General features: G+C 36.8%; 1 protein-coding gene across 3 annotated transcripts in view; it reads right to left on the bottom strand.

Moving 5' to 3' along the window:
• Positions 1-1,543: 1,543 nt before the first annotated feature.
• The window catches only part of TAF2 (TATA-box binding protein associated factor 2), a 60,312-nt gene continuing 38,310 nt past the window's right edge, over positions 1,544-23,545 (bottom strand). For 2 of the 3 annotated variants that reach the window (XM_066176876.1, XM_066176894.1), the window contains 6 exons: positions 20,465-20,534; positions 18,845-18,954; positions 16,347-16,576; positions 13,627-13,779; positions 13,114-13,219; positions 1,544-3,176 (listed from right to left, as the gene is read on the bottom strand). In XM_066176876.1, coding sequence (XP_066032973.1) covers positions 2,911-3,176; positions 13,114-13,219; positions 13,627-13,779; positions 16,347-16,576; positions 18,845-18,954; positions 20,465-20,534 — 935 coding nt within the window. In that variant the 3' untranslated portion in view covers positions 1,544-2,910. The remainder of the gene's footprint in view (positions 3,177-13,113; positions 13,220-13,626; positions 13,780-16,346; positions 16,577-18,844; positions 18,955-20,464; positions 20,535-23,545) is intronic. The other variant, XM_066176885.1, reaches the window with a different exon arrangement.

Genomic DNA, 23,545 nt, shown 5'->3' with positions numbered 1-23,545 from the left:
TACAAGAAATGAATTTTCACATCATCATTAGGTGCCTGTCAGAATGCTTTTCATCTTAATATTCAACAAAAATCTTTTTTCTTGTGAATAAAGCTAATCCCACCCTTCCCGAAGGAAGTATCAAGAATAACTGATAAACATTTTTTGTTGTAGCAATATTTTAGGTATGTGAAGGGCGAGTCCCTCCCTCAGACTTCTTTTATTGTAGACCAGGAATACCCAGTTTGTTTATGTACTTTCTTATATGCAATGTTACCTCGTTTCCATCTGCCCACTTATTTTTTAAAATATGTTGCCCCTGGCAACTTGATCACTGACACTTGATAGAACAATTTCTTTCACATCTTAATAAAAGAATTCTGGTTAATCCTTAAGTGACTTTTACTTTTGCAATAGTATCAAACTGCTCATCTTTGTGGAACCAGATGCTTTTTGTTTTTCACTGAACCATACAAGATGGGGAGAATGACTTGCTTTCATGCACTTCCTGTTCCCTGGAGTTCAGTATTTCACATTTATTCCTTCTGAATTTCAGTTTGCTTTTTTTTTGAATCACCTGTGCAATCTCTCAGATTATTCTGATTTCTGAGCACACTTACCAGTTTGTGAACATTGCCTGTCCACGCTGCATCACCTACAGACCTCAAACTTTGTATTCCATCAAATACAGTTATGGACATTCTAAACCAGGAACATGATGTAACCTCAGAAACAGCAGTAGAAAAAGTTGTTTTAGATTCTCCCCCTCCCTCCCCTACCTTCCAATTTTCTATTGGCAGTGTCTTCACCATATTTTCTCAGCATGTATTTAATAGTTAACTGAAGTCATACAGCAAAACCTCTGATGGCAGAATTCCTGTGCTACAGCTCTGCCTCAGTCCTGTGCCTGTATCACTGAACAATACATTTTCCCTCAGCCTAAGAGTGTAAATCCACATCTCTGAAAGTAGAAACTACACCAGTCTAAATTATCCATGACCTCATTTTTAAAACACAAATGCATCTGCCTTCAATCTCCCAAACAATGCCAGCTTTCATTGCTTATTAGTCCAGGTCTCCCACAGACACCCCTGGCACTGTTACATCACTGCTTAGCTAAGGGAAAAACACCTCAAAAAACTTCCATTGAGCTATTACTCGCTGTCTAACAAGGAATGCTGAGCTGAGCTGCACACATAGTTAGTACCAAAACATGCTCAGTACCTCATTCAGCCCGTGCTTAGGTGTTCCTCTTGCACCTTTAGCTCACCTAAGCTCCAAGAGCTCACAGTTATTGTTAAAAGGAAACCCAGGTGGGCTTCCCCTGACACAGCAAAGCAGCAGATCAGGAGAGGCTGCAGGGTTGCCCAGGGCCATTGTGTCTCAATCCAGCCCAAACATGTTCCAAGTGCAACAATTAGCACAACTATCCATGCAGTATTAAAAGGATATGGTGTTTGAAAAACAAAATAGGTATATGCATATTTACAAAATATCTAAGCCTATTATCTTTCTAGTCTACAGATAACTTTTTATTCCAAGAACTACAGGATTCACCAGCAGGTACAGAATATAAAATGTATTTATTAACTTTCATGAAACAGAACACAGCTTAAAAAAAGTCTTCTTGGGTCCCTCTTAAACTTTCTCTCTTTGCTCTAAGGAGAATCAGTCTCTCATAAAAATTTGTGAAAATTGATTAAAAAAAATATTTAACCCAAATACAACCATCTCAATAGAATGCTATGTGAACTCTGGGCAACAGAAGCTAACCAGTACACGGAAAAAAAATACTGCCTCTACACACATATAAAGAAAATAGATAAAAAGTGACAGAGATTATTTATCTCTATTATTAAAACTTTTTAAAAATAAAGTTTTTAAATAAAACACTTTCTAGGTGTAAATAGTACACTGCATAAAACACAGCTAAAGAAATTTAAATGTATCCATCATTTCAAGTCCCAGACCTAGTTTAATCTACTGATATATTTCTCCTGAGGATTCATGAGCTGATCTTGCTTTTGAACAAATCAACCCTCAAGAGGAAGAAATAAATACGTATATTTCAATATTTTAATTTTTAAACTTTTCAGATTTTTTTGTATTTTAGCAAACATCTTTCAAAAGCATATTCCAATGGAAGCTTGAAGAAAAAGTTCTGTCTCTGTCAAAATAATTCGCAAACTTTATTGGATTTTTAAAAGCCTGATTACAGGACAAAACATGCATTATGCGTTTCGCTAAAATTCCAAAAAACAATTGCAGTTTTCATCATTTCAAAGGCTCATGTCCATAATAAATACCACCAGCTTAAAAGCAGTCTGGAATTTTTCCAAGAGTTTTAGTATCTGAAAAATGCAAATGTTCTACATACTGTTCTTTTTGAAGTCTGACATTACGTTGCGATGGTTAAAGCAAGAAACAGGTCAGCTGAAGACCAAAGAAAATCCCTGTCTTCTGAGGAGATCTACACTTAGTTATACAATACTGCTCTGGAAACAGTCTATCACCAAAGGCCTGGCAATTGGCTTCTGCTTAAAACATACTCTGCCTCTAACATTCTTCAAAGGATTAAACCATAATTGATTCTGGCAATACACATGGTAAGCATGATGTGCAGGGGGTTGCCAGTGGACATGGGACCCTTACATAAAGGGCTGTTTTCTTTGTTTGAAATGGAAAAAAGGAGTGGGAGGTATGAAGAACAGTGAAATACAAAATGAGTCAGAATCATAAACCATATCTTTTGAATCAGATTTCAACAACCACATATGCAAAAAGAAGGCTTCAAAGGTGGCAGAGCTTCTGAATTGCTAAGGAAATTCACGTTTTCTTAGTTGCATAAAAAAAGATAGAAGCTATAGTTCTGTACATCCTTCTAAGCACTCCAAGAATATTGCAAGTTGAACTCCAGAGAAGTCACTGCTATCAGTCTGAAAGTGATGGGGAACGGATTGATCGTGCACTGGCTGGACTGTTAGAGAAAACAAAGGGATCCTTTTCCTTTTCTTTAGTATCATGTTTATGTTTATGCTTATGCTTATGCTTGTGTTTCTTCTTCTTTTTCTTGTGCTCATGGTGGTGATGGTGATGGTGATCGCTGTGTTTTGAGGAGTTTGATTCTTTACTAAACACAGAGAGTGGAGCTGCTGAGACAGGGTGCATGTTTATCTCTCCCGAAGATTGTTCCTTACCTGAAAGAATGGATACAGTGGGATTAGCAAATGTTTGACTTGCATTGTTTCCAAACATAAGGAATTCTGAAATATTAGCTAAAACCCTACATTATCTCAAGGCATCAATTTAAACATAAAAACATGGAATCTGTTATGATGTTTGTACCATTTAGCTTCAGAGAAGGCTCTGAACATGCCATTAAAGTTCTCACACTACTGACAATTTTTAGAGATGGTCCTTCCTTCCTCAACAGCATGAAAGCATCCCAGATAATTAGGAACTGTAAAGAGCCCTAAGAAACTTAAGTCATACTAGCTTCATGAAATTAAGTTTTGAATAGGAAGGCCACTGTACCCCGAATAATGCAAATATAACTGCTTGTGAAAATTCTGATATAAAGTGCAAGACTGGCATAATAAAGTGCATTTTTGGGATGTGAAGTCTTTTTAGTCAGAAGGTAAAGTTCCCCGCAAGAACATACAAACATTTTGACAGTGAAAAATTAAACTGATTTTTCTAAAAATTGCCTCTTGCAATCAATTTAGCTTATTTGAAAGATTATACAAGGTTTTTTTTCCTCAAACAAAACCAAATCCCAGTAAAGAGATTTATACCATCTTTATCAGTATATATTTCACAAGTACACTAGAACTAGTTATATATTGAGCAAGCCTGATATCTGAACCGGAGGAAAAAAATATGATCCATGACATCTCAATTCAGGAATGACTTTCACATTCTATCTCTGGCTTATTTAATATTTCATTATTTCAGACAGACTGTCATAATAGCTTCAATAGTAGAGATTAAAGGGCACTTTTCTAAGGATACCTTTGTTAAAGAGTGGGAGCACTTGGAAGGTAGGAACACTCAGATTCCTTTAGGCAGAAATTGAATCAAATCATTCACATAGCAAGAATGCTTTAACAACTAGATAAATGTAGAAAAGCAGCAGCAGATTTTTGAAGGCAACTCATCCTCTAAGTATTACTTAAAATGGATTTCATTGCTACTTTAAATATGAGGGATTCCCCCCCCCCCGTTTTTGGTGAAAATATCCCAAATAATAACAAGAAATGATGTTATTTGATGTTACTATGATGTTACTATTATCTTTTTCTGTATATTTGAAAACACATTTGTTTTCTAGTACACCTTTTGTTTGGCTGGTTGGTTGTGTAACTCTAGAGGCAAGAAATTTGTCTATAGAAATGATTCCTGGCAGTCTGAAGAGACAGCTCCCTGCAATACGACAAGCAAGAAGCAAGTATTGAGAACAATTTCCAGGCAATATTTCCAGCCTTACCTGAAAGACTGAGGACTGATTCAACCATGCATTTATATAGGAAAATTTCTAGATGGTACAGCTGTTCTGGGTTTTATTTGTTTGTTTAGAAGTATGTCAGGAAAAAACAAAATCTACATCTATATGAAGTGTTTAGAAGTCAGAATAGAAACACAGAACATTTTTATAGTGAGGATAATCAATAACTTACTATGGGACACGGTGGAATTTCTACTGCTTGGAGTCTTAAGCAGAAAATGATGTCTTTCTAGAAATATGTTTGGTGTTAACCACAAGACAGGAATATGGTGCAATATAAAACTCTGTTGAGGTTATGAAGGAGGCTAGTCTGGAGTACAATAGCTTCCTATAAACTTGAAATCTCTAATATGAAAGTATTTTAAAAAGTTTTTATTTTTATTTAAACACAATGAAACAGCAGTAAGCTTATGTTATCAATGCAAAACCTTACATGTTAGAACTCACAACTTTACTTTTTCATGTATCTTATGGCAGTTAAAGGAGATACACACCAATTCCAACTTCCATTTGCTGACTTCAATGCATACCTTACATTGTTTTCTGGAGCCATTCTCAACAATGAAGACAGTGTGCCAGTATACTGCATTTGATGCAAAAAGGGGACTGCTTTACTATGTAACTATTTCCAATTATATTTTTAAAAGAATTCCTCCTGTATCTAAACCTATCCCCATAACCTGAGCTCCTTCCTCTAAAGCATTCCGTGTTTAGATGACTTTATTTAGCAGCTGCAAGGATATAAAAGCAGCCATGACACAGATGACACGATGGTGAAAAAATGAGTATATTGCCCAGGCCATTAGGAAAGGAAAGGCTGGAGGCTGTACCTCAGAAAACTAAAGCACGCAGTGTTTGACACTGTTAAAACAGGCTGCAGTGGTTACAGGTGAACTGTGGTAGTGACACAAACAGAGCTCCTAGAAACACAGAAATAAAGGTCTTGGCAAAAAGCCTGAAGACCACTGGTTGGTACAAAAGATTACCTAAAGTACAGAAGACATTCTCATGTGTTCTCAAGCTACAGGCACATGATACACTAAAATACACATGGTACACTCAAGTCAACTTCAAATAGAAGAAAAAACCCACACAACATGACACAAACTCTTAAAACTTCTCAGCTCCATTACTTCCAAATGTGTGGAGTTATTTCTACATGGAAACTAAACTTGTAAGTCTAGACACTACATTTGTAACAACCTCAAACCAAAGCCAGGGCTCTGAACTTAAAAAAAAAATTAACCAGACCTGGTATAAAAACACTGGTTAATGTCTGCAGGGATGATGTAGCAGTAGTGTCAAGTGAAGATGGAGAATAGAACCAAACAGACTCTCCTGACTCTTACATGACCTGCCACTTGTGCTAATTTACTGCATTTTACTGAACTACCAGCTCTGCTAAGGCAACAGTCTGTATTATCACCTCATTACTTACTTCAGGTGTGTTATTAAAAAAATCTGTTTGTTAAAGCAGTTAAGCACCACTGACTGGAGTTAAGACAGGGAGGAAATACAACAGTAGTTTAAGCCAACAGACCGAAGGGGTGGTGGTGACCCCCTAGAGAGGCAGGAAAATCTTCAGGAAAGGGAGAAATGGGATCCAACTGCAACTCAAGGGCTACTGACACTTAAGGAGACCGTCAACACTGGTAATATGGAAAAGACATCAGTAAGAAATGAAACACTGTCATTAAAAGAATCTGCTTCTACTGAACCAGCAACAGGAGTACATACACAATTTCTTCACAGAGGTCAATAGTGACTCTAATCTCTTGGGTTTTTAAATTCAAACTAACAGCTATCCAGAAAATTTCCTCCTACTGTTAAAGAGTGCTTTTAAATCAAGAACCAAATATACTGATTCTGGATGATGGCTCCAAAAAACTGATCACAAACTACTGAAACTCAGTTGTGTGCCAAAAAGGACAGACCTATAAAAGCTCTATCAAAAATGTTACATATCTCCATGCATAAAAATTCAGTGTTAAACCTACAGGACCTTTTTTCCCCTTTCTTTTTAATTAGTATCTACTTAAAGCCTATGCCAGGAACAGGGCAAATGTAATTAAGGAAAGCAAGGCTAAATAGAAATTGCTTCACAGGGCAGTATAATCATCCTTTTATCAACGGGGGTAGCAGGACTGATGGAAAGAGGCACAGAGCACTCCCTCTTCCTGCAGGGAACCCACTTCTTCCTGGAACAGAGAGCAGGACTGAAACCCGGGTTTCACAAAACACAGAAACACACAATAAGTGAAGGGTGAGCCCAGGAGCTGCTCCTGAAGTGGTCAGTAACATTCCATGGAAGAAAATGCGCATACCTGTGTCTATCCACATGGATCTCCTCCTGCTTAGGATGTGGAGATTCCAATGTAATTGTTAGCTTTGTGGTGTTCCAGATCGCTGGGTAGGTGTTTAAAATTAGACAGGATTATGATCCCATGGGAGAAAGATCAGAATATTTGGGTACCACGTGCCCCAGGGACAAATACAAATGCTGTAGATGTTGTGAGAGAGAATAAAATACTAAAACATAGATTTTGTAACTTAGTTTTAAAATTAAAAGGATTTGAATCCTGGTAAGTGTTAAAGTAACATTTTCTGTCATAATACAAATTTCTGTCAGATAATTCTAACACCCTGCTCACTTAAGCTTTAATACTCATTGGTGCATGAACACTGAACTATATTGTTGGGTAAAGTGTTTCAGCTATTTTTCTCTTATTTTGTTTTTGAACTTTTACAGTTTGAAAACCTGTAACTTGAGACTTTAATACGCCAACAGGCTTTCATGAGACCTTTCATATGGTCCCTCCTATGTTTCTGATTTTGTGTGAAGAGTGGGATGCCACAAATTTACAGCCCTCTGTTTCTTTGCATGGCAAATGAATGTAAAACATCTGGCTGGTACAGGGTTTTTACAAATTGACACTTGTTTGAAATGACCCCATTTGCACCCTAATTTACTGAAACAAAGAGAGAGAGGACAAGTTCACAAATCATAGCAAAGGCTGAAGCCCATGGGTCCTAAGGACAGGCCGGTGCTGCAGCACCCTGGGAAGAGGGGGACATCGATACAAGCACACAAGCACTTCGTGTTGTCTCTTCCAGAACCCAAAGAAAGCTTACCAAAGAGAAAGGTAGTGCACTCTCTTTGCCTAGCAGCCGAACTGCATCTCTGGCTAGCATTTTCTCTAAAGAGAAAACATGCAAAAAATGGAAAATACCATAAAAACAGTTTCAAAATTATCCTGTTTTTCCTTATTTCTTCTTTTCTTTTATGTGCTACTCTGGAAATGTCCAAGACACACTATTTTTTAATTTAATGCTGTGTTTATGCATCTGCTGAACCACCAACAAAGTATACAGAAAAGGTTACCAGGCATAAATGATTTCAAGTTTCCAGAATGCAGTGTCCTGTAATTAGTCTAAAGAACCAGAATTTTGAAATTATACATCTCTGAAAAAGGTTATCAATTTTCTCTCTAGGAGAGTACTCTTTTAAGGTCCATGGGACAAAAATTAAAGTTTGAGGGTGAAAAGCAAAGGTCTAGCGAAAAAAAATAAAACCAAAGGTTTTCTGAAGATATGCTAAGCAGATCAGTTAATTTGGCACCAACATAAACATTTTAACTAGTTCCAATTTGCAGATTGATCTGACTTCAATTTTTTAGTGGGATTTAAAACCAGACAGACAATTTCTTATACCTATACCAAAGATAAAACTAAAGAATTGTATAGACAAGCTGGTGTTTTAACTGGTAAAAAATTTGATTTCCTCATCTGACTTTCATTTAACTGTATTGCCTTATGCTAAAAAAAAAAATAACTGTGGTGTTATTTTTACTACATTTATTTTAGTACTCTAGAACATTCTACTGAAATCCCTGTTTTTGAAAGAAAGAACATCTCAATCAGGAAGCCAATTCAGAATACTTTGTGCCTCTATTAGTTTCAGGTAGTTCACTTGAAAACTTGCTAGCCTTATTCATCCTCTAGTTGTTTTCTCAGAGACAGTCACAGCTACAGTATTATGGTTTTTTTATTAAATCATAGAGTTGACACACTGCAGCCATTCAGTGATGCAATTCTCGTTTCTGTTGTCACTATCTACAGGGCTTGTGTTTCTCTTTAAGCTATTTTCTTAACTTTAGAGTAAAGCACTAGGAAACACCATTCCTTGTGAAGTGTACTATTAACCACATACTATTTCAGTGAGGCAAATTTATCTACAAACTTCAAAGCCTATGAGCTACCACTTTGGAAACAGTTATATCTTGAGTAATAAAGTGTAACAGATACTGTACCAATATTGTATGTTATTAAAAGACATTCTAACAGAACAGTTGTAACAACTTTTACCTCCTTAGACAGTAAAGCAAAAAACCCATCATTGTCAGTGGTGTCCTCAAATCCAAGAAGTGTGCATTTATATATTTGTCTGCGTGCTGATGTTTCCATAGCACTTTCTGACAGAGAGCCACTAATGGCTGGACTTTGAAGTACTGGTGCACTTACAGCTAACTTGGCTAACTGCAGAGGACTGGGCTTCTCACACAGTTTGGACTGAATTCCTATTTACTCTTGCATCCAAACTCCAGGTGCAGTGATTTGTACCACAGGCTTGGATCTGCTGCTGTAAATGTTCTGTTTAAATATAATAACTACAGTAGTTGACCTCTACACTTTACTGGAGCATATGCAGTATGTCCAGTTTCAAACTGTTTCAGAAAAAAGTCAATCCAGATAAACCATAATTTCCTGAATGTGCAGCAATTGTGATAAACAAGACCACAATCCAATCAATATTATGACTGTAGTTTAGACCTCCAAAGTTTCATGTACATCTACACAGTAAACAGAGCAACCACAAAGTCAGCACGGGCAATTTCCAATTTGACTATCCTGGAAAACTGCAAAAGGATTAACAGAATGGCCAAAGAATCTGTCTGATCTGAGTCTGAATGCTCAGGATGTCCTCAAAGCCCACTGCCTCTGAATGTCATCAAAAAACAAACTGCCAGTGCACAAAGAGAACATCACTGTATTTTATTTTTCGTTCCTTTTCAGCAATAAAGAGACAATTGGATATTGCTTTTTATCAATTTTCAAACCGTCAAAACTAGTTGGAAAACGTTCAATTAAGTGTTTATCAGTGATGAGCCATAATGACACATAACTTCACTGGCAGATCATGCAGCCTACAGCCAGGCATTTATTTTGGAAGTAAAAAAGACCAGGCCAGTCAATAACCACTCACAGATCCAGCAGAACCTTTTAAATGTTACTTCTGATGTACTGTACTTTCAGATGAGTGAAATATTAAAGAAGTGTATCTTTATCTGATTTCACTAAAGTCAACAAAGCAAGACAAGTCACTTTACAGCCTGAGAGATCAAATCTGTTGCTTACACAAAATCTCATCCTGAAGGTCTTTTATCTTAAGATTTAAGTGAAGGGAGTGTTCCTAATATTCTTGATGATTAATAGCAAATAAAATCTGTTCTCACATTAGAAATGTAACCTTGCACAGCCTTGGAGGTTCAAAGGAGGCTACCAAGTTTCTAGCCCTAAGGGCAGATGAGTAATCATCACAAAAACATTCTCTAGAGAGTTCACAACTGATGTTTTGTTTGTGTTAATAATTTCTTGATATAAATATTAGATTCCGTTACAACTGCCAGAGTCCACAGTTCCACTATCATAGTACAGATGCTTTAGTAGAATTTAAACCATTTATTTTCTATATAAACTAGGACAGGTGCTGTAATTTTAACACTGAAGCCTGTAATCCAGCAAGAGTGGTATTAGAAAACTGTTCTTATTGTCTGAGCCTTAACCTTTCACATTCATGGGCAGAACCATACAAAAACATTCCCCCCCTCCCATCTTTTTAAAGGAAAATAATATTTTCCTGGTGTTAGGGGGGTTACATCAACTTGACCAAATCCAAATCACCGTTTGGGGTGGTCTGGGAAATGGAAAAAAACCAAAAAAACAACCCAACAATCCAGCAAAAAACCACAGATATGACAGGACCCAACGTGAACTTCCTCCTGGCAGCTGCTTTTCACATGCTGTGTTTGGCTGATGACCTAACACTTCATGTGACATGTGGGGACATAGCCCACAGCTGCAGGAGGAAAACTGTGAGTGGACTAAGAGCACTTAGTGGTTACTCCTTCCAAGTAGGAGTCAGAACTGAAGACAGAGACCATTTCAGAACCTGCTGTCAATCTATTTCACAATAATCATTCCCTGAAATGCACCCATCCTCCATCACTGTTGTAAAACCTCACAGACCCTGTGATTCCTTTGTAAAACAGAACACTCCTATGTGTGGACAACTTTATTTATATAAGCTTTTGTTTTTCCCCATCTGTTTCTTCTCAGCAGTGCACCATTCCCTAAAGATTCAGCTATCTTTATTTACTCAGTCTGTAATTCCTACATCTCTGCTTCTAAGAAAAATGCCATGAATAAAAAGCAGGTGAAATTTCAGAAGCAAAAAAAATATGTGAAATGAAACTGTTTTTAACCACACAAACAAAAAAAAAGAGAATAAAATAATCTGAAGTGTTTCAAAATACTGCTTGTCAAAGGCTTACTATTTAAAATAAATTCTGCTGTAAAACCTGGCATTTGTCTCATTTATTACCTAGGAAAGAAAATGTATTACAGTGTGCTGAATGTCTAAACAACAGAGGTGAGAAGGTCATTCAGGACACAAGTGAGACTTGAAGTAGCCTGTGTCTGCTTTGGGTCTATAAAAGCACCATCAGCCAAGTGGCCACTTCTCCACTCTTGGTCAGACTATACCCTTTCTGACCTCCAGCACAAACTTAATCTGCAACAGTTCTGGAGCACAGAGCTGGCACACAGAGGGTCCCCTAAGCCCTATTTGTGACATATTTGGCAGAGTTTTGCTTATGACTTTATATTCCATAGAGTGTGTAAATCTAGTGAAAAAATTGTTGCAAAATATCATGCAAGAGTTATAAATACTAATCCTCAGCAGATCAACTTTGCACTTGCATGCCCTGGATGTGTCATTCTTTGCCGTAACAGAAAATGTGATGGTTGACCATGACATTAAGAAAAAAACTCAAAGCACGTCTGAGAAGTTTAAACTAAAGCTTTGCAGATATAGGCTGCTGAGTTCATGAGGGTAACATATATGCAGCCTGCTCCTTTACCCGGCTGAAGCAAGTAAAAAAGCTGTGGGTTTTGCTACTCTAGATAGCTAACAGCAAAGGTGTCTTGGTGGAGTTGGTTGTAGGCACATGTGATTAACTGAAGGCCATCTGGAATCCAGAAACTAGACCTCCCTGTGTTTTAATGTCCCCATATGAACTTAATTTCTTAGCTGAGACGTGACAGCAGTTACCTTTCATTAAAAACTAAAATCAAAGAAAGGAACTATAAACTCCCTTAGTGGATAGGGCATCTGCCAAGGAAGGAAAAACCTTATGTTACTCCTCGTAATGGAGTATGAGCCTCCAGCTTCTGCACCACTGGCACCAAGGCACCAGCATCAGCAGGATTCTCAGGGCAGCAGCATCCTGCAGCCCTTCTCTTAAATGGGGCCACTAAACTGCCTGGCCACAGAGAAGGCAGATAAGGTCACCTGTCAGCATAGCTCAGGACCTAGGGCAACTCAAGATGGAAGCAACATTCCAGATTCTGCTACTACAGTTGATTTCTGTTTTACACTAGGAAGTCACTGGATAAAAAAAGAAAAACAAAAGGGTAATAGCTCTAAATTCTACAGCCAAAAGCTTCACTTTTACACAACACAGTACTGCAACCTTAAAATCTTGTTCTGAATCTGTATGGAAGATCCCTCAAAATGGTTGGTACACAGGCACATGACCTCAGCTTAGCTCCACTGGCACGTTCTGAAACTGAACTTTAAAAATGTTGCTAAAACATTTTGAGAAAATGAGACTTAACTGCTGAATTTCTTTGCTAGTGACAGAAGCAAAGAAAGTGGAAGTTCAACAATGAAGTTCAACCTCTTTTAAGATTTCTAAGAAACACTATGCCTTGAGAATAATTTTGTCAAGGATTGTATAAAAAAGATACTAAGAGAAGTAGTAAAAGGAAGTGCTTGAAATGAAACAATTTTGCTCACAGATGCAATCTTTTCAACTTTGGAAAGACCTTTTAAATAGCTTTGAGGCTTGTATGTTTTTAAACTGTTAATGTTAAGTTATAAATCAGTAATATTTGAGGGTTTTTCTACCTGAGGAGTCTTGCTATTTTTTTTAGTTTCCAAAATTATTAATTTTTAAATGACACCTATGGCAAAACAAGTTTTACCTAATTGCTTCTGGGACTCTACTTAAACTTTGTGCTCTTTTATTCATTCCTTAGCTTTTCACTTTCATAAGCATGATTTATACTTGTCTTACTTAGATAAGTGTGAAAATACATGCATACACTTATCTATACATCTACTGAAACCCAAAGAAATGTTCTTATGCACTTTTTACACAGTTCTTGGAATTCCAGTAACATTTAATACTTACCAACACTGTCTGTATGGAAATAAGCAGTAGCAAAAAACACCTCACAACTGAAGTAGTTAAAAAAAAATACAACCACCTTGCCTGTAATATTCATACCTGGTGTGGATGGTCTCTCCAGCATATTCAAATGATGGTAAATGAAGGCTTGGCTGTCATGAACTGTGTCCATGTCAATTTCCTCTTCCTCTTGAGAGTTTGAGAACTAAGATATCAGGAAAAAAAATAAGCAGATGCTAATAATTCATAAAACATTACTAAACAGAATTTAAAATATTTTTGAGGTAAACTGGGGGTGAGAGGGAAAGGAAGTGATATCTACCACTGTAAAGGAATAAAAGCTCAATAAAATTAAGAAGGGTCAGTGTCTTTCCTTCCTTCTAATTTACTGTGAAGCTGTGCGAACAAGAGCATTATCTGTCAACTTTAGTTCTTGTCAGCCAATAAAGAATCTGATAGGAAATGATTTTGCCAAAGTAAGCATAACAACTGCTGTACATATATACACAGCATGCCTTTTGTTTGAACACAGCTTCAAGGGAAGCCAGCAGACGCCACTGGTGTTATTCTGAACACCCTACACATTGTGCAAATTGAATTTCCATTTCTTACTCTGATTTTGAGTTTGACTTTACTGTCTTCATTCTTCTCTAGTATTTGCCCTGGCTCCAATGGAGACCCGAGTGGCATATCAGCCTTCCTCTTCACCCCCTGCTGATGACCAGAAATGCTGGATGCTGTTTCCTTAATAAGATGATCATCCTCCTGAAGCAGCATTAAAAGACCAAAATTAGAAGATAGCAAGATCCATGTTTCAGAGAAAGCGACCTGATACCTGAAAAATCTTCTGAGTAAAGTGGGTGATTTGAACAAAGTTTTCTCTGTAGTTCTGGCAAGAAGTATTTTCTAAAACCCTGTATGGATTCGTGCCAACCACTCCTACAAACATAGTTTCTCTTTATTTCTATCCCTGCTCCCTCTGCATATCTAGCATTGGCATCTTTTCTGTTGCTTCTCACAATCATGGTACTGTTGGTGTGCAACAACATTTGCTGCCTCTGAATAGCCTGTCTATAAATCTGTGCCTTGCAGACTCTCCTCAGGCCAAATCTCAGTTGGAAAACTGTGATAGCCTCTGATCTACACATGGGATTTGGCTAAATCTTCTTTTAGTTTTTTTTCTTAAAACTGAAGTTTACTTTACTTAGTTAAAATCACAGTGAGTAGTTATAATTTCTTTTTCTTTATTTTACAACAGTATTTACTAAAAAGAATAAAACTGCTTTGTAAATTACTGCTTAGACTGTATAAAGAACAAGATCAAAGAAATAGAAAAATAGAAGAGTCTCCTAAGTTACACATACAGTAATGAAAACAGGTGTTCAAAAAGTCCAACAGACAAAATTTAGAAGGGAAAATAAAGCATCCACAGAAGCAAACATAATTAAAAGCTCACTAAAAACTATAAAAAGCATATGTACCATAGACTCTCAAGGGCAGATACTGCTCCCCTGAACTGCTCTTCTTCTGTCCTACAAAGGGCACTCTAGCCCCACAAACTCTTGCCCTGAACAATTCAAGTTCCATTTTATGAAGTGGGCAACTTTTACCATCCTCAGCAACTTCAGCACTGATTTTAACACGTCTATGCTCTCAGTGTACGTCTACTTTAAAGAATCTAGTTAATTTGATAAATTCTAACACCTTTTCATTCTTTTTTCCCCTCAAATATGCATTTCCCTTTTATCATCCCTACTGTTTTGTCCAAGGCACTGCTGTTGTGAAATACTTCTGGATTAACTGTCTGATGTAAGAGGAAGTCTTTCCTTTAGGCTACCAGAAAATCAGTTCCCTAAATTTTGGGGGAGTTACACTGAAAACTGTAACCTTAAGGGGTAGGAGAATGAAGGTGAGGAATAGGAGAAGATCCAAGGGATGGAGTACAAACTGAGGTCTATACCAGTGATGTATTTCCACACCAGTGCAAGCCAGTACACTGCTAAATGCAGCAGCCTCATCCACAACAATTCTGTCCTGGGGTGCCACAAGTGTTTTTACATCTACATGATGAACTGGCACAGGAAGCTGAAATACCTGTTCATAAAAAGGTAATGTTCAACAGACCCTCCCTGATCCAGCTCACTATTATAGCAACAACTACTGTGCAAGTACAAGGGAGAAGAAAGTTTAGGAAGAGTTAAGAGGAAATCTTTTGATAATCTGGCTGCAAAAAAAGTTTGGGTGTTCACTGAACTGCAGCCTGCCAACAAAATCTGCCAACAAAATGCCTCCTGCTATTTAATTCTAATGATTAGGTGCAGCAAATTAGGACTTACTACATGCTCTGTAAATATGCAGGACTCTAACAATATCTGATTCTACCAGCATTTTCTCCCCCTGCTGGAAAGGGCCTGCAGGGTGTACTGTTAATTAGTACTCTCAACATACTTTTCTGTAAAAACTATTTAGACAATAACTATGGGACTGATAAAGTAACAGTAAACCATCCCATTCAAAAGGTTGGAAAGAGTGCCAAACATGCTAATCACATGCTGGTTTTGAAACTGTTAAGAAAAATCACTTATTATTTCCATGTCTGTTGATCTGTTTTCCCCATTGTAATTAAATTTGTCCAACAAAAATACTTAGTCTTGCAGCAGTGGTGGTTATTCTTGAGGAAATTATGACCTTAATAGATTATAAAAAATTATTTTCTAACTACGCAATAGAATATGTGTTAGAAGCCTCCAAATCCAGAAAGATACCAAACTGAATGTATGCCATTCTTCAAAAATTGTTACAAATCCTTCAGAGCACAGTACTAAAATGTCAGATTCAAATGTTCAGATGTGCTACAATTTCAACCTTCTCATCACTTAAAGTTGTTTAAAGTGAAGTGTATCTATGTATTTTGAGATGCAATAGATTTACTGATAAAAGGTTTTGCTTGGGAAAATTGGATAACTTGCCTATAAGAAACAGTCTCCTGAAAAAAAGCTTTCATCACAGCATCAAACATTTCTGTGAATCACTTCATATTTCATAAGCAATATATAAAGTTTCATAGAGAACAGAAATGATGAGACTAGGGGAAAAAAAACCAAAACAAAAACAAGTAAAAGGCTTGCATATGTGATGCAAAACAGTTAAAAAATGTCCAAAAAGTCATGGTAAACGCCAGCTTTTCAAGTGGACAGAATGAAGAGCAAGGCGGTAAGAAGGTAGCTTAGGTAAAGCATGAGAGGCTTGAACACAATACAAAATTAAATCAGCAACCCATGCAAGAACTTGGAGCCAGCTGAATAGGATGGATGTAGATGGTTTGTGCTTACGGTGTTCTGAAATCCTACTGACTGTCCATGATTGTTACTACTGTTCACAGGTTCCTGATTATTTGCAACTGATTCAGGGATAATCGTTGGATTGAGTACAGCCTTCTTTTCTTTCAGGTTAAGAACAAGTCCAAGCTCTGGTAATGGTAAACAGGAAGGTCTGCTGAGGCCAAAGAGTGTGAAATAGAGGTCCACAGCACCACATCGTAATCTCCAGTCATGTGAAGTTCCTAAAATACAAAAGAGGTTGTTAATAGAGAGATAAAATCTCCCCCTCTCCCACATATATAACAGCTTAAGTAATCTAGGCCCACCAGAGTATGACATTTTCTGTGCTTAAGATACACTTCATTATTCCTCCCTCTTATTAGCTCTTACTCACTTGCTTTCTTTTTAAACTTTTTTTCTTTTTAAACCTTCCTGTTTAAAAGGAAGGTTTTAAGTTTCCTGGATTGTAAGTTAGACATGTTTAGAAGAATAAGACTGGAAAAGTAAGTGCGATAATAACATAATGAAAAATAAAAAAAAATAACCACACCCACATGCCTTTGTTTTTCAAGTCGCACTCTTAAGTTTTTCTACTGAACAAGTAAATAAAAGACTTTGTTACCAAACTGGCTTCCTGTATAAATGGATTTGGTTGCATTTGCCTATGTATTCCACAAAATATAGTAAGAGCTTTAAGCACAACTAAGATCCTTACTCTCTGGAAAATGCACAGATAGAGAAATGCACGAGCATGCTTTTTAACATCATTACTACGTCATGCCCTTCACCGCATACTCAATAATTTAATTTGTATTCATACTCAAAATATGTATTCTTCCTGCACAAAGCAATGCTTTCTTTTTTTATTATTTTTCACTGCAAACTGTGTACTGCTTTAATATCTTCATACACAAATGGTCTAAGCACGTTTGGCACCAATCACAACAGAAAGACATTTAACATCTGGTGCAATGCTGCAAATACAGCAATTGTGGTGTTAACTCAGCCCAGCTCTTGACTGATGGCAAGTTTATTGAACATATTGTTCCCCAGCAGAAATTGAACTGTATCTGGTAAACAAGACACAGATGTGCCAACTGCCATGTTAATGTGGCTGTGCAAGAGTTAGCACAAAATAAAATTACAAGATCTATCCCTGTAAATAGTAGTTTTATGGGGCCAAAATAGTGTTTGGAGTAAGCTTAACTTACCCTTACCAGTTACAAATTACCAGTTACATTTACCCAGTAACAAATGAAAGCAATACAAATATTAATCTGTACATTTCTAACATTAAAATATTTGCCAGAGAATGACACATTCAAAAATATTAATTTTAGAAATATTATGTTATCCATTTAATTCAGATTAACACAGGAAAAAAAAATATATATATATCAATCAGAGTCTGTTCTCCATTACATGCGCTTATGTTAAAAGAGAGCAACTCATAACTCTAAAATCCCAGAAAACTGGAATCCTAGAACCTTTAAACCTGGCTACTAGCTTGTCACACATCAACAATATTTTTCAAGGTGCCCTGGAATGCTACACTTATCCCTTACAGAAAATTAATAGAAACATTAAATCATCTTGAGGCATAGAAATTTAGGTGCTTAAAGCCCCATGAAATTTAGTAAGAATGTATACCCTACTTGTTAATTGCCAAAAGAGGTAATGCTTGTAACACTGCACACACTCTTCTCTCATGAAAAAGCAAAAACAAATTCTCTGATGGGAACATCAAAATTGTTTATTTTCTGTGTCTGACACTTGGCAAATCCTATGATACTGAACTACTAGTAGTCTCCCCACTTCAACCCCTGGAGTGTAGCTGTAAACTTTTAAACACTGAATATAATGACACACAAAGAACAGAAAGCCTGCAATGACCTAAAAAAGCTATATAAATGTTTATATGTAATCTGTGTAGTAATGTGCCAGATGTTCAAGGGCACTTTGTCAGGCCTGGATAAAACTGCTTCAGTAATGAAAAACAGGTCAATGGTAAAGATGCAAGCCCTTCTCTCACTAGGCTCTTTCCTAATCTCACAAGGCAAATTGAGTTTTAGGTCTATAATGCACTTCTAAAAATCTTATTTAAATTATCTACACCAATGCTGTCCTCTCATGTTCTCTGAGAGTTTAGAAAAAGAGGACAAAAAAAGACCACCTAATGTAAAGCAAACTAAGCGTAACACAGACACCATTATTTGAGAAAAAACTTGCTTTGAACAATTTTGAACATTTAAAGTAGGATTCTGTGCAGAAGGCATCAAAGCACACTACATCAGCTGACAAAAGAATGAAAAATAAGGATAGGTAGCCCATGTCATTAAGTGTGTTCTGGAAGTAAACAGATGATATTCAGCTTCTGAGACTGGATTTTCAATTTCTAACTACTGAAACTAAGTGAGCTCTTGGTATATTCTGAAACAAGTTTTGTTTCAAAAAACTTCAGAATAAAACCCTAATACAACAAAACAACAAACAACAAAAAAAAACCTAACCTGAATTCATCAGTTTCCAAAGCTGATCTACCAAAGCTTCATTGCATAAAGGGGACTCCATATTCTTGGTGAAAGGTGGATTCTTAGTCAGCATATCCAAAATCTTATGCCTGAAAGAAACAGAAAAAAAAATCTTTATTAAATCCAAAAGAAAAGCCCTAAGGTCTGTTCAGTCTGCAATATTCTTAGAAACTTATTAAACTTACAGGATTACTTCCAAATTTTTAACCAATATTTTATGCCTTTAGTTCTTCCTTGGGTCCACAATATGCATACACAGATTCACCATCAACAATATAATTTAGAAATAAAAAGTAAGGTGCAAAACAGTAGGATGTTTGTAGACTTAACTGTTAACAGTTGTAGGCTACATTATACTTTTCTGTTTAGTAATGACGTTTTTTGCACACTGACTTGGAAGTTTACCAAGAAGAAGCAACACTGGCAAATAAACTAAACTCCTTACATACTGATACCAGGAGTTTTTAAATAACTGTAAATGTTTATGACTGATACAAAATGGCAGGCCCAGAAACTGTGACTTGCACGTTTTCCTGGAAACAAACACTGCCACCTCTCAAGTTACATTGGTTTCTGAAGATCCTGCACCTATCCTGCTGCCTACAGTATTTACAACTGAACTGAAAGTAGATACAATTTTATTTCTTCAAACTTGGCCTTGAAAACACTGAATGAATCCTTTGTTTCATTACTTATTATTTTAACAATTTTTCTCTGTATACCTAGCTTTCACCTTGCTGTCTTACACATTTGGAACAAGAAGACTCTTGCAGATACTTTTTTTTTTTTTGCATTTTCTTTTAAAAGAGGCTAACATATTGCACTCAATTCAAATTTTAAACTCTTCTTAAAAAGAATACAAATAAAATTATATCTCCTTCTTTAACTGAAGCTAAACCTGTATTTATTTCCATTAACAAGAATGACAGAAATGAAACAGAACAACCTTGCAGCTATGATACTTGTAAGAAATCACCTATCTAGAGTAAAAGTAGTGTTATTTAACTTTGAAACTCAGTATTTTAATGGTGGTCACAAGAAGAAAATGTTGAGAAAAAACAACTATTATGAACTTCAGTGTTAATATGTTTGTAATGAACATGCTAAAATACCCAACCACTCATGTGAAAACGAAGTTGAAACAAGCAATAGTAGAAATTTCACCATATTTTCACATGATCCTTTCACCCCATCTACAGTCTGACAATTGCTTTCCACTCCTTGGCATCCAAATATTGTGTGCACCATGTCTCAGCCTCTGTCTTTTCTAAATATCACAAAGTCTTTTTTGCCATATGCAAAATCATATTTATACACTTTATTTATGATCAGCAAATAATCTCTAACTTCAGACTTCTGCCACAAGGCAGAACACAAAATACAAAAATAACACAATGCAGAATAAGAACAGAATATACTAATTTTTGAAATGTGAACTGTTGAAACATCTAAACATGTTTCAATTAATGTAAAATAACAAGAAGGAAAAACAGTTTTGTGAAGAAGCAGTTAAGGATCTGATCATTCTAGTAATTCCAGGTGAAGAATTTACTTAGTAGTATCAGCAATAGTTATAAAGCTGTCTCTTTATTAACTCACCTTATGTAGGGTACAGGATCAGTCTGAACCATAGTGAGTAGCCACTGTAACTCTTCATAGCTCCTATCAACTGTGAAGCAAAATAAAACAAAATGTCTATTAATATATATAAACTGGAAAAATTTTGATGAAGACAATCTTGAGTACCTGAATTAGCACATGAAGAACATGAATCATTGCAACTTAAGAGGAATTCCACTAATTATGGAGCAAATTCAAAGTAAAAAATGTCTTACTTTACATGCAAATAGAAACATTTACAGAACCCTTGCATGCCTCCATTGTTTAATAACAACCAATTTGACTACTGCAGGAGCACGGACTGGGAAAATCAGCGTAAAGGCTCATCTTGATATTGTGTGCTTCCTAAAATGAACACCTTCAAATATCCTTTCAAGACTCAGAAGCATAACACCTTCTGTAGAGAATATATAATTCTCATACACAGGAATCTGTGAAAGGTATCTTTACATAGGACAGAAAGAGAACTATTACAGGGCTTATATAAAACAGCAATCATGCTTCCTTCATTACCCTTCATTGAAACCTATCAGCACATGCTTCCAGAAAATTGCTGTTTGACACTTTTATGTGATCTCTTTGTCAGGTGCACAACTGTAAGATTTTTACAGCAGTATTCTCATTTCTTCAAAACAATGAAGAGAGTATATTAAACATGACTCGATAGACAGGTCCAAAACCATTTCTATTGCTTTTCATCTTGTGGTCCTACCAATGTATTTCTTTTTTCCCCTAGCCAATTGTATTTTTAGTTCTAAATACCTCAGTTCAACTTTTCTTCCTTATTTTGGTTTGTTTTCAGTCAACAATTTTAAAATGTAACTTCTTTAGTCCAACCAATTCTAATATCTATTACTTTCTTGTTATTTCACTAGAGTACATTGATTTTAACAGAAGAGGCTTTTATTTATAATATAAGAACTAGCACTTCATTCTATTACAAGTTTTAAAAATGCTTTGGACAATTAGAATGTGAGACCCCTTTCTGGGCTAGGAGCAGGCAACTACATTAAAATATTGCTTAGATGATGGTTAGAGAGTCTTTTGCAGGCCACTTGCAAGTCAGCCCTGCTCTTCCTACAATCCAGCCAAAACAAAACAGGTTACACTGGGGAGGCTCCAGTATGCCCTGTTTAGAGGCAGAATGTATTAGCTCACACAGTGCTAATTCAGAGCAAGGCTGCACAGTTCTGGATGATGCCAGAGCAAATTTGTATTCATACAAATCAGAACTACAATCTCAGATTTGCCTTAAAAACTACAAACCTTTGGAAAACTATGCAGAGAACATACTTTTAAGGGATTAGTGACTTTCTGTGCTCAGCTCAATGCACAGCTGCTCTTCCTAGCTTGGGACAGAAGGCAGCTAGAACACTGCAAACAAAGGTTGTTTTGCATGTAACAAAAATAATATTTTATTACCACACAGCAAGGAATTGCAACACTGCAAACATGAAGTCACAATCATTAGCAAATTGTAATTATTTTGACTAACAAAAGGGATTTTAAAATGCTTTTTAATTAGAAAATGAAAAGTTTGGGAGATTAATCCTTTAGGCGGATGGTACTGGATAACAAAACCAGGTAACAACATACTTTTGTAATTAAAAAAATTTTTTGTGTTTTAAATTTAGTTCTGCTAGAAATGAAGTAAGTCTTCCCTGGTATTCATTTGCCTTATAATGTAAACTAAGCCTTCTAGGCTTCCAAAGCTTGGCTACTAATGCATTTAATTTGCTCTACACATTTATATAGGAACAATGTAACAATTTGGACAGCAATGACAAATTAAGCCTGACCTCAGGCAGAAAAAATCTTATTAGCCAGAAGAACCATATACCAGGTCTGGTTTGGAGACCTCACAAAATTATCTGCTCAAACCTTCCATGGGAAAGGGAGCCTAGATGAGATTATCCAGCACACTCTGTCCAACTGCATCTTGAAAACCTCCAACAATGGGGACTCCACCACATCCCTGGAGATGCTGTGCCACTGATTGACTGTTCCCACTAAAAAAATTTTCTTCTTGTATCAGGATGAAACTTCTCTTGGTGCAACCTGTTCTTGTTAATCCTTTTCCTTTCAATGAGGAGAGAGACACTCCATCCACTTTGCAGCTGCTCTCTACGTACTGAAGTATTGTGATGAAGTTCCCCTAAGTCTTCTCTTCCCCAGGGAGAAAAGACCTAACTCCGTCACTCCTCTCTCACAGAGCAGGTTCTGCACCCTTCTGATAATCTTCATGGCCCCTCTCTGGATCCTCTGTAGTCTGCCCACAACTTTTTTGAACTGTGAGGGCTGCAACTATACACACTGCTTGAAGTGCAGACTAAGAACAAAGTAGAGTGGAATGACCACATCTTGGTCTCTGTCAGTATAGCCCCTGCAGATGCAGCCCAGGATCTGATCTGCTGCAGCCACACCCTGCTAACTTGTGGTCAGCTTATAATCCACCAAGACCCCCAGGTCCCTTTCAGTGATGCTGCTCCCCAAGCACAGATCCTGGGCTGTTCCGGGCTCTTTGGTTATGTTGTCCCAGGTGCAAGACCTTGCACTTGTTAAACTTCATCCAGTTCTTGCTCTCCCAGCCTGCCCAGGTCAGTGAGATGTCCCCTTTCTGAAAATGTCCACCTCGCCACCAGCTTTCCCATCAATAAGCCTGGTGAGGCTGCTTTCAGTGCCGTTCTCCACATAATTTCTGAAGATGTTCCCTGGGGGACCCACTTGTGACAGACTGCCAGCCTGAGTAAAAACTGATCACCACCCTCTGAGTGTGGCCCATGACCTGAATTCTTACCCACTGCACTGACCACCCATCCTGTCTGTAGCTCGCCAGTTTGTCTAGGAGAACACTGTGAGAAAAGCAACATGTGTAGATTTTCATGCTTCTGGTAAATATAAACAAAAGTGATTGCTTTGTGAAACAAAAATCTCCTTGTGATTTTTTTTCAAATTACAAGCGTGTTGTCTCAGTTCTCAATTGCAGCAGAGCATCTTTGACACTGAACTTTAACATTCATCAAACTTGATAATGGTTATTTATGTAGAATAGTTTGTTGT

This window comes from Chamaea fasciata, unplaced genomic scaffold (assembly GCF_029207755.1).
Source record: "Chamaea fasciata isolate MVZ Bird 193981 ecotype frontalis unplaced genomic scaffold, bChaFas1.0.hap1 SCAF_1, whole genome shotgun sequence".
In the NCBI taxonomy this organism is placed as follows: Eukaryota; Metazoa; Chordata; class Aves; order Passeriformes; family Sylviidae; genus Chamaea; species Chamaea fasciata.
Note: the sequence above shows the minus strand (reverse complement) of the source record. Positions and strands in the feature narration are given on the sequence as shown.